The sequence below is a fragment of the Osmerus eperlanus genome, chromosome 16, assembly GCF_963692335.1.
Source record: "Osmerus eperlanus chromosome 16, fOsmEpe2.1, whole genome shotgun sequence".
NCBI classification, from domain to species: domain Eukaryota; kingdom Metazoa; phylum Chordata; class Actinopteri; order Osmeriformes; family Osmeridae; genus Osmerus; species Osmerus eperlanus.
Window position 1 is genome coordinate 15,988,321 of NC_085033.1, and position 11,358 is coordinate 15,999,678.

General features: G+C 53.6%; 1 protein-coding gene across 2 annotated transcripts; it reads left to right on the top strand.

Annotated features, from left to right (window-relative positions):
* The first annotated feature begins 2,495 nt into the window (after positions 1-2,495).
* crsp7 (cofactor required for Sp1 transcriptional activation, subunit 7) lies at positions 2,496-6,365 on the top strand. Of its 2 annotated transcripts, XM_062481951.1 has the most exons (4): positions 2,496-3,050; positions 4,099-4,173; positions 4,294-5,904; positions 6,109-6,365. In XM_062481951.1, exons 1-4 carry the CDS (start codon positions 2,979-2,981, stop codon positions 6,115-6,117), a joined length of 1,767 nt encoding a protein of 588 aa, XP_062337935.1. In that variant the 5' UTR covers positions 2,496-2,978; the 3' UTR covers positions 6,118-6,365. The 2 variants fall into 2 exon arrangements, with proteins under 2 accessions (XP_062337935.1, XP_062337936.1); XM_062481952.1 differs by having other exon boundaries at positions 4,294-6,365.
* The last annotated feature ends 4,993 nt before the right edge of the window (positions 6,366-11,358 follow it).

An 11,358-nucleotide genomic window follows, 5' to 3' on the forward strand; every position in this document is an offset into this window, starting at 1 on the left:
TGAAACGTCCTGCAGTCTGTCTCCGTATCGTTCCACTTCCTGTTACAGTTCTGTGTTGTTGACCTGCAGCCCTCCTCACAATCCCTCCGTACAGTAGAGAGTCCTGCTCCACCTCATCTCTGCCAGCCCCGTCAGCTGGGCCCAAATACTACCCCACCCGCTGGGCCCCAGTACTGCCCCACTAGCTGGGCCCCAGTACTGCCCCACTAGCTGGGCCCAGGTACTAACCCACCAGCTGGGCCCCAGTGCTGCCCCACTAGCTGGGCCCAGGTACTAACCCACCAGCTGGGCCCCAGTGCTGCCCCACTAGCTGGGCCCAGGTACTAACCCACCAGCTGGGTCCAAGTACTGCCCCACTAGCTGGGTCCAGCTACTAACCCACCAGCTGGGCCCCAGTGCTGCCCCACTAGCTGGGCCCAAGTACTGCCCCACTAGCTAGGCCCAGGTACTAACCCACCAGCTGGGCCTAGGTACTAACCCACCAGCTGGGCCCCAGTGCTGCCCCACTAGCTGGGCCCAAGTACTGCCCCACTAGCTGGGTCCAGGTACTAACCCACCAGCTGGGCCCAGGTATTTCCCCATCTGGGCCCAAGTATTTCCCCACTAGCTGGACCCAGGTACTGCCACTATGTTTACAGACAGCTGTTTACAATCAAACAAGTTGATTTCACCATCTGTCTTTTAGTCGACACTTCAATGTCCAGGACAGATAACCTGGGCTGCATGTGTGTCTGTGGCAACATGCCACCAGGGCTTTAACTACTAAAACACACACAAAACATTTTGTTTAACACCCAGCATGTCTCTTGAGAGTCTTCATATTCAGCTGGCTGGTCTGGAGGACCCAGCTGGTCTGACCCCTGACCCTGGGCTTCCTTTTAGCCCTGGCTTTGAGGGGTGTTAGCACCTAGCAGTCAGGGACAGAATCAACACACTACAATATCTGAATCAGCTGGCTTTCTGCTTTTCCAGTTGATTCATATTTAGTAGTGTGTTGATTCTGTCCCTAACTGCTAGGTGCTATGTCATTCATGAGTTGTAATGAAAGAGATTGTTTATGAGAGTCATTGATGACTGTTTTACCTGATTCTCTTTGCATGTTACAAACTGCACTTCAACAAGCCTTGCTGTAATTTAAATGTTTTGCTTTTATTGAGTAGGCTATTTAAGTATACATGCACCTGTAACCTGAAGCAGAACCCTAGGCATGTAGACGAACAGTCATATCCAAACGGTCTCCCTAATGCTGGGTACACACCACATGATAAGGCTGATTTGGGGCTGATTACCCCCTTCCGACAATCCTAGGTAATGTCCCGACAATCCTAGGTTATGACCCGATTATCTACAGATTATTTTATCAGATTTTCCCTTGGTGTGAGGTGTGTTAAGAGTGACCGAATTTGCTCGGAAGAACGTCTGAGCCGCCCCGATATTTACGATCAGAAATCCTGATGTGTGGGGGGAGCAAAACGGTTAAGTCTAGGATTTTTTCGTCTTTGAAAATCTTAAAAGATAAAAAAAATATTTTGTGTACCCAGCATGAGGACACACTATTTAGACATGACGCGGTGTGGGATTTCTTACAGTCACTAGTGGCGTGAAAGGAAAGCCAACCAGATATTGTAGGAGCGTCAACAGGAAGGACACTCCGTACCTATGGCAACTACTACTACTACTCTGAAATGTGCATTTGAGGACATTGCCCCCAGGCAGCGACGGTGTTCTCCACCCACGGCAGCTATATTGTAATATACTGTATTTTATTTCTGAGTAGCTGACAACTTCATGAGCGTTGCACGTGCATTGGACTGCAATGTCGGCACCCTACACAGGAACGAGACAGTTATGCTTCAAATATGCAAAACCAGTTTCAGCCGCACAGCTTGGCAATCCCTTACGTTTGTTGAGCTAAACCCTTTAAAATATGTGGATCAAAAACAGTTCTTTCAATTATGCTTTTTATATAAAAACGTTTAAAAAGCGGACGAAAAACCATTGCCTGTACTGTGTATCTGCTTACAACTGAAAAAGTATGTCAAGCTCATAGTATAATTATGTATTTTTCTTGTGTAAAGGCTTCTGTCTTTGTATCTTTGCAGTACTATTTGTAAATGAAATTATATTAAATATAAATCAAAGCAAAGATATGACCCGTCTCCTTGCCTACAATGTTTTGAATTTCCTTCGGCTTCAATAAAGTTTGTTGGGCTGTGGCTCCACCTGCCGGCGTTACCTGACGCCAAGTTAACGACAACGAATGTTCTGAAATAATGTTTAAGCTAGGTTACACGTGATAAAATATCAGTTGACGATTAATTGGCCTTTTTTTCATGTGTGTAAAGTATTTCAACTGGTCTCAGACTCTTATACTTAACGTTGAATGATTGTAAAGTTGCCACAAGGGGGTGAGAGTGCCGTGGCGTGCCTCATATTTTGCTCCTGTTAGTAACATATCCCAGGTCTAACCTAGTGGACATTGCGGTCTGCCGGTGTGAGTGCGGGGTTACGCTGTAACGTTTGACCTACCAATAATGTTAACTCTTTACAATTACGATCTTCACATTTTACATGATCCTGCCATTATGGAACTTGTAATGGTGGTTTCAGGAAATACAATGTTGTTAAGACATTGACGATAGTTTGAGAGCTAGACATTAAACCCGGACTTTTGAAATGCTTGAACCAGGTGTATGTGGCTTTGACGTCACCTCCCAGCATGCACTGCGGCCGCTGTGAGCAGTAGCTGGGAGCTCGAGCTCGTTACCAGAGAGCCGCGGCGGCAACAGGAGACGGAGAGTAAAACACTAGTTCCACTCCATGTGACATATAGTGAACCTTTAAGCACACAGACATCACTTTAATATGTAGCTCGGGGTTTCTGCATACTCCTATCGAGGCTTTTGAGTGTCTTTGAATCACCCAGTTTTCATTTTGGAGGATTCCTCCCCCGTCCGCCGTATCGTACCGAACAGGCAATGACAACGGCTTCAGCAACTCCGCAGCAGATGAGAGACCGGCTGCTTGAGGCCATCGATAGCCACAGCAATGTAAGCAAGCGTCTGCTCAACTAGCCCCGGTATAGGCTACTTGCTTAGTTATAATGGAACATTAACAAAGAATAGTTTCATTATGTTTGAGAGTGAAAAACAACACAATTGTCCAGTTATATCATAACTAGCTACCTTGCTAACTAGATGGCAATGGTTAGGCTAGCCAAGTTAATGTGTTGACACTTGTCTGACGTTAGTTATGCTAGCTAGCAAGGCAGTGAGCTTGTTAACCGCTGTACTGGGTGAGCTGGGTTGGTTAGAGTAGCATTCGTAGCATACCCAGCTTAGCTGCTGTTTTCCTCGTTCAAAGCTATTGTATTAGATTTGTTAAGTGCCTTAGTTAGCTGACAACGTGTATAAGCCTAGCAAGGTATTTACCACACCGGTATTCAACTACCTAGTTAATTTACCTAAAATGACCTTAAAACATGTAAATCGGCGTAAATGTTTACCATGACTAGCTAGCTAACGCGCTAACGTTACCTTCCGCCCATCCCAAGTTGACTTTTCCTGTCATACACATTTGGTTGGATGCTATCAGAAGGTGAAATGTACTTCACATTTATGTAACTACTACATTAACACACCACAGACTGTTTATTTCCTGCCATGTTTTATTTGACGTTGTGAAACGAGGGAGTCATGAGATGCCAAACAACTGTTAATTAGCTATGTAGTTGACAAAGCTAGTTAGCTTACTAGCAAGCTCATCAACTCAACATGTCTGTATAGTAAGTCTAGTAAATGTTCAATGTTGTCGATGATCAGTTGTCTGGGTCGATGATCAGTTGTCTGAAAGGATATTGGTATGGGATATTTAGCTAGTTGAACAGTTGTCAGATTAGCATGTTGTTTACCAGGCTACTTACGGTATTGCAAGCTAGTATAACCAAGTGAACTTGTGTGGTCAGAAGTTTACTTCTAGTTAGCTAACTTCCTCTTCATAGCTACAGGAAATGGAGTCCTTGATTATTGTGATCAGCACACACTTGTCTTATGCTACAAATTATACAAAATGTTATCTTATCAAATGTGTTTTTTGCAGATTCACAACATGGTGGCTGTATTAGAAGTAATCACCTATTTGGAGAAGTACCCCATTACCAAAGAAGCACTTGAGGTGAGACAACAGGCCCTTTAGCATCTGATGGAATAATCTATTCACTGAGCTATACCCATGATGGTTGTCTTGCGCCAGTTGTGAGGGTGGTAACAGGTTGATGTAAACATCCCTCTGCAGGAGACGCGGCTGGGGAAGCTGATCAACGACGTGAGGAAGTGTAGCGGAGATGAGGACCTGGCGCGCCGTGCCAAGAAGCTGCTGCGCAGCTGGCAGAGGCTGATCCAGCCAGGGGCGGAGCCAGCCCGGGGGGGAGGAGCCTCCACACCCTCCACAGCCAATGGCGGGGCTCACCCCTGCCGGACAGAAGTCCCTCCTCCCGTGTCACTGACAGGAAGGGGTGTGTCGCTGGCAGGAAGGGGCGGGCCGGAGGTGCGACTCCGACATGACGTCCACAACACCTACTCCCCGAAGGCGGAGAAATCGAGCCGTAAGCGTCGGGGCGCCTCGCCTCCTGCCAAGCTGCCCAGGACCCTCGAGCACCACTCCTCCTCGCCACTGACCAATGGGGTCGCCAGGAGCCCCGGGGCTCCGCCTGAGGGGGCTCCGCCTGAGCGGGCCTGGACGGAACCACAGCTTGACCAGGACAAGCACAGCAGGATCCCAGTGAACGCTGTGAAGCCGCGCCCCAGCTCCCCCAGCAGCCCGTGGGCCCCTGGTGCCCTGGCGCTGCCGACAGCTGCACTGGACGAGGGGGTTGATGCCTACCAGACAGTGGGCGGGGCCTGCCAGACAGGGGGCGGGGCCTGCCAAACAGGGGGCAGGGCCTATCAGGCCCGTAGCCCGCGCTGCCTCTCCTCCAGCCCCCGCAGTGCAAGACAGGAGACTCTTTCTAAACGCTCTCTAACCAACACCCCCCGAGGCCCAAGCCCCTCCCAGCCCTCAGCCTCCCCTGCCAGGGTGCCCTGTGTGGAGGGGCCCCCCTCGGCCCCCACGCACACACACTGGTCCAGTTCCTTAGACAATAACTCCCCTTACAGCACCACCACACTGGACCCCCCCTCTGTCTCCCTGTCCCCCACTTCCTCACACACGCCTGATGGCTGTCCGCCCCTCCGCCCCTCGCCCCCCCCCCCCTCCTCTGGGAGCCCTGCCCCCTCAGACAGGAAGCGGAGGAGGAAGTACCGCTCCAGAGACTACTCTGTGAACCTGGGGGGCCAGAACACAGACGCCACCAAGCCTGTCAGGCTAAAGGAACGCAGGATCACCTTTGACCCTGTGACGGGACAGATCAAGCCCATGGTGCACAGAGAGCCCTCCCACTCAGATGTGCCCCCCAGCCCGCCCCCCCCTGAACTCCAGCCCAGGACAGAGAGGACCCTGCATCCCCCTGCCCCCGCCCCCTCTCCGACCCCCAGCACCTTCCAACACACAAACTGGAAGGAGCTTTCCCGTAACGAGATCATCCGGTCATACCTGAGCCTCCAGAGCAGCGTCCTCACCTCCTCCGGGGCTCCCAGCACTCAATCCCTCCTGTCTGGCTGCCTTCGTCAGGAGGACAGCCAGGCCCGGGAGGGCAGGAAGACCCACGTGCTGCAGACCACCGGCTCGGCCTCTGGGTGGGAGGGGGGGGAGGTGAAGGGGGAGGAGGTGAGCAGGGTACACACGCAGCACTGGCCCGGGGTCAACGGCTGCTACGACACTCAAGAGGTCTGGTACGACTGGACGCAGTGCATCTCCCTGGACCCCCACGGGGACGAGAGCAGACTCCACATCCTGCCCTACGTCTGCCTGGACTGAGACGGGGACGAGAGCAGACTCCACATCCTGCCCTACGTCTGCCTGGACTGAGACGGGGACGAGAGCAGACTCCACATCCTGCCCTACGTCTGCCTGGACTGAGACGGGGACGAGAGCAGACTCCACATCCTGCCCTACGTCTGCCTGGACTGAGACGGGGACGAGAGCAGACTCCACATCCTGCCCTACGTCTGCCTGGACTGAGACGGGGGCACTGGCCTGGCCTGGACAGGTTTGATCTGCCTAATCTAGCCTGACCCTGGCCAGAGTGTCTGAACGGGCCTGGGAGGAGAGGAGGAGATGAAGAGGAACTGTGTTGTTGTCAAACAAGGGCTGTTTCTGTTGTGATGAGGCACCCGGTTTGCAGAGTGCTGCTACTAGTGAATGGGGGGTGGGCTTACCGCAGTTACAAGAAGCTTTATGTGAGATAAAGAATAAATTATAAGTTCTTATCATGTATCATCTATTTATTTGACCTTTTCTTTGTTTTGTTTTGAGGTTAATGGTTTACTGATTCAACCCTGTTTGAGCTGTATAATCTCTTAGTGTTCACCTGAGCAGGTGTTGTGTCAGCTGTCTCTAGGGTTGGCCAGGTGTACTCCTCTCCTCACGGCGCCTAGCAACCACAGCCAGCTACTCCTCACCAATGATGCCCTAGCAACCATGTTTCTTTTTCCAAAAAGTGGTCAGTCCATCCTTCCTCCTTTGATTAATGTCAGAATGTTTAGATTTCTGACCAATGAAGATCACTGTTGTAAAACTGACCGGTTTCTTCGTTTACATAGAAGACGTTTGGGTCAGGGTTTGTGTGATCTAAGGAGACATGGCCAGAGGGGGGCTGTGTCCCATAGGGGGGGCTGTGTCCCAGCGGGGGGCTGTGTCCCAGAGGGGGGGGCTGTGTCCCAGAGGGGGGCTGTGTCCCAGAGGGGGGGGCTGTGTCCCAGAGGGGGGGGCTGTATCCCAGAGGGGGGGGCTGTGTCCCAGAGGGGGGTGCTGTGTCCCAGAGGGGGGGCTGTGTCCCAGAGGGGGGCTGTGTCCCAGAGGGGGGCTGTGTCCCAGAGGGGGGTGCTGTGTCCCAGCGGGGGGCTGTGTCCCAGAGGGGGGGGCTGTGTCCCAGAGGGGGGCTGTGTCCCAGAGGGGGGGGCTGTGTCCCAGAGGGGGGGGCTGTATCCCAGAGGGGGGGGCTGTGTCCCAGAGGGGGGGCTGTGTCCCAGAGGGGGGGCTGTGTCCCAGAGGGGGGGGCTGTGTCCCAGAGGGGGGCTGTGTCCCAGAGGGGGGGGCTGTGTCCCAGAGGGGGGGGCTGTGTCCCAGAGGGGGGCTGTGTCCCAGAGGGGGGGGCTGTGTCCCAGAGGGGGGCTGTGTCCCAGAGGGGGGGGCTGTGTCCCAGAGGGGGGGGCTGTATCCCAGAGGGGGGGCTGTGTCCCAGAGGGGGGCTGTGTCCCAGAGGGGGGCTGTGTCCCAGAGGGGGGGCTGTGTCCCAGAGGGGGGGGCTGTATCCCAGAGGGGGGGCTGTGTCCCAGAGGGGGGCTGTGTCCCAGAGGGGGGTGCTGTGTCCCAGAGGGGGGGCTGTGTCCCAGAGGGGGGCTGTGTCCCAGAGGGGGGCTGTGTCCCAGAGGGGGGCTGTGTCCCAGAGGGGGGGGCTGTGTCCCAGAGGGGGGGGCTGTGTCCCAGAGGGGGGGGCTGTATCCCAGAGGGGGGCTGTGTCCCAGAGGGGGGCTGTGTCCCAGAGGGGGGTGCTGTTTCCCAGAGGGGGGTGCTGTGTCCCAGAGGGGGGGGCTGTGTCCCAGAGGGGTGCTGTGTCCCAGAGGGGGGCTGTGTCCCAGAGGGGGGCTGTGTCCCAGAGGGGGGTGCTGTTTCCCAGAGGGGGGTGCTGTGTCCCAGAGGGGGGTGCTGTGTCCCAGAGGGGGGGGCTGTGTCCCAGAGGGGGGCTGTGTCCCAGAGGGGGGTGCTGTGTCCCAGAGGGGGGGGCTGTGTCCCAAGGGGGGGCTGTGTCCCAGAGGGGGGCTGTGTCCCAAGGGGGTGCTGTGTCCCAGAGGGGGCTGTGTGTGTTTCTACCAATGTGCCTTCCATGTCTGGATTTGCTTCCACAGAGCTACCTAGCCAGGACCCAGGTCTGTATGATTCCTAATGCCATGTCTGATCACCTGGGGAATGCACCGTTCTGCTCAACGCTTGCCTGGGTGGAGGGGGAGGGGGGCACTGCCAGAGGAAGAGACTGTGCTCTGGGGGGTGTGACCAGACCCCCCTCCCTTGGGGGTGTGACCAGACCCCCCTCCCTTGGGGGTGTGACCAGACCCCCCCCTCCCTTGGGGGTGTGACCAGACCCCCCTCCCTTGGGGGTGTGACCAGACCCCCCTCCCTTGGGGGTGTGACCAGACCCCCCCCTCCCTTGGGGGTGTGACTCCTGAGCAGCTCAGTTTGATTGAGATTTCTTTATTTGTTCAGTGTTCAACATTTCTGTTGTTTTGAAAAAATAAAGTAATCTAAATTCTCTCATGGTGTGGTTGGTTGTTTTTTGTAATGTTGATACACTTAGTCCATTAGAAGCCTGTCTTTATGAGATACAAGTGTGTTTACCAGTAAGTGAGGCAGGAGAGGAAAGATCTGTGCAGTACTGCAGGAGTCCACAAGGGGGAGGCCTTTGGGTTTGCAGTTTCTAAGAAGTGTATGGTGGGTAGGGTTTTTAATCAGCAAAATGACCATTACAACTCATAAACCAGATGTCACAAGAACCTGACATGCTAACTTGCTGTCATACTAACCTGAAGTCATAATTAACATGACTAGCTTAACATCATGCTATCCTGATGTCATGCTAACTTTTCATGCTATCCTGATGTCATGCTAACCTGCCTGGGTGAAAACCTGTCTGATGTGAGACAAGGTCTCTGCCCTCCACATGACCTCATGAAGAACACATGCATCATCACCACACATACTCACCTGCTCTCCACATGACCTCATGAAGAACACATGCATCATCACCACACATACTCACCTGCTCTCCACATGACCTCATGAAGAACACATGCATCATCACCACACATACTCACCTGCTCTCCACATGACCTCATGAAGAACACATGCATCATCACCACACATACTCACCGGCTCTCCACATGACCTCATGAAGAACACATGCATCATCACCACATATACTCACCTGCTCTCCACATGACCTCATGAAGAACACATGCATCATCACCACACATACTCACCGGCTCTCCACATGACCTCATGAAGAACACATGCATCATCACCACACATACTCACCTGCTCTCCACATGACCTCATGAAGAACACATGCATCATCACCACACATACTCACCTGCTCTCCACATGACCTCATGAAGAACACATGCATCATCACCACACATACTCACCTGCTCTCCACATGACCTCATGAAGAACACATGCATCATCACCACACATACTCACCTGCTCTCCACATGACCTCATGAAGAACACATGCATCATCACCACACATACTCACCTGCTCTCCTCCTCTCCTAGCTGCTTTCCTCCTCCCTCACCACCTCCTCATCATGTTCTATCTTCATCTCCTCTCTTCACTTCCACTCCTCCCAATACCTCTTCTCCTTCCACTCACCTCCTATCCTCCTCTCCTCTAACATCCTATCTCCCTCTCCTCTCACCTCCAGCCTCCTCCCCCTCTCCTCTCTCATCCTATCCCCCTCTCCTCTCACCTCCTATCCTCCTCCCCTCTCCTCTCACCTCCTATCCTCTCACCTCCTATCCTCCTCCCCTTCTCACCTCCTATCCCCCTCTCATCTCACCTCCTATCCTCCTCTCACCTATCCTCCTCTCCTCTCACATCCTATCGTCCTCTCACCTCCTATCCTCCACTCACGTCCTATCCTCCTCCCTCTCACCTCCTATCCTCCTCTCACCTCCTACCCTAGTCTCCTCTAACATCCTATCTCCCTCTCCTCTCACCTTCAGCCTCCTCCCCCTCCTCTCTCATCCTATCCCCCTCTCCTCTTACCTATCCTCCCCCTCTCCTCACCTCCTATCCTCCTCTCACCTCCTATCCTCCTCTCACCTCCTATCCCCCTCTCATCTCACCTCCTATCCTCCTCTCACATCCTATCGTCCTCTCACGTCCTATCCTCCACTCACCTCCTATCCTCATCCCCCTCTCCTCTCACCTCCTATCCTCCTCTCCTCTCACATCCTATCGTCCTCTCACCTCCTATCCTCCACTCACCTCCTATCCTCATCCCCCTCTCCTCTCACCTCCTATCCTCCTCTCTTCTCACCTCCTATCCTCCTCTCAACTCCTATCCTCCTCTCCTCTAACATCCTATCTCCCTCTCCTCTCACCTCCAGCCTCCTCCCCCTCTCCCTCATCCTATCCCCCTCTCCTCTCACCTCCTATCCTCCTCCCCCTCTCCTCTCACCTCCTATGCTCCTCTCACGTCCTATCCTCCTCCCCCTCTCACCTCCTATCCCCCTCTGATCTCACCTCCTATCCTCCTCTCACCTCCTATCCTCCTCTCCTCTCACATCCTATCGTCCTCTCACCTTCTATCCTCCACTCACCTCCTCCCCCTCTCCTCTCACCTATCCCCCTCTCTCCTCACCTCCTATCCCCCTCTCCCCTCACCTCCTATCCCCCTCTCCCCTCACCTCCTAGCCCCCTCTCCTCTCACCTCCTATCCTCCTCTCACCTCCTATCCCTCTCTCACCTCCTATCCTCCTCCCCCTCTCCTCTCACCTCCTATCCTCCTCCTCCCCCTCTCCTCTCACCTCCTATCCTCCTCTCACCTCCTATCCCTCTCTCACCTCCTATCCTCCTCCCCCTCTCCTCTCACCTCCTATCCTCCTCCCCCTCTCCTCTCACCTCCTATCCCTCTCTCACCTCCTATCCTCCTCCCCCTCTCCTCTCACCTCCTATCCTCCTCCTCTCACCTCCTATCCTCCTCCCCCTCTCCTCTCACCTCCTATCCTCCTCCCATTCTCCTCCCCTAATTAATGTGTGGTGGCTGTACATGCAAGGTGTGGCTGGTGTTGACAGCATAGCTGGGCCTGTACAGGTCTGGATCTGGCCCAAGTTCCAAAACTGAGAAATGTGACAAGGAACTCCACTGGCTAGTTCACATAGTCAACCTCAACAGTTTCATGCCCATATTTAAACATTGATATCTAAATACATGTTTAAACGTTCTACACATTTTATGCTGATTTCACAACATTCTCGTCATTCCAAACGGCTCACAGCCCTGGAATGAGTTGCGCCTCTGTGTTGTTTACACTAAGGTTCAATGGTGATATGATAACGTCATCCAGTAGCTTTTGTATTTCGGTAGTTACTCCAAATTCTCCTGACTCAAGAACCCCCCCGGCTCCCTGTCTGACGGGTCGGGCGGGCCTCGAGGGTACTCCCACCAGTCAGGAATGCGGGACTTTCCTTCCATATAAGGA

Excerpts from the sequence above, each read along its gene's own strand:
- crsp7 (XM_062481952.1), top strand. The coding sequence starts at position 2,979 with ATGACAACGGCTTCAGCAACTCCGCAGCAGATGAGAGACCGGCTGCTT. Across the intron at positions 3,051-4,098 it reads CCATCGATAGCCACAGCAAT|ATTCACAACATGGTGGCTGT; the intron begins GTAAGCAAGCGT and ends TGTTTTTTGCAG. Across the intron at positions 4,174-4,293 it reads TTACCAAAGAAGCACTTGAG|GAGACGCGGCTGGGGAAGCT; the intron begins GTGAGACAACAG and ends ATCCCTCTGCAG.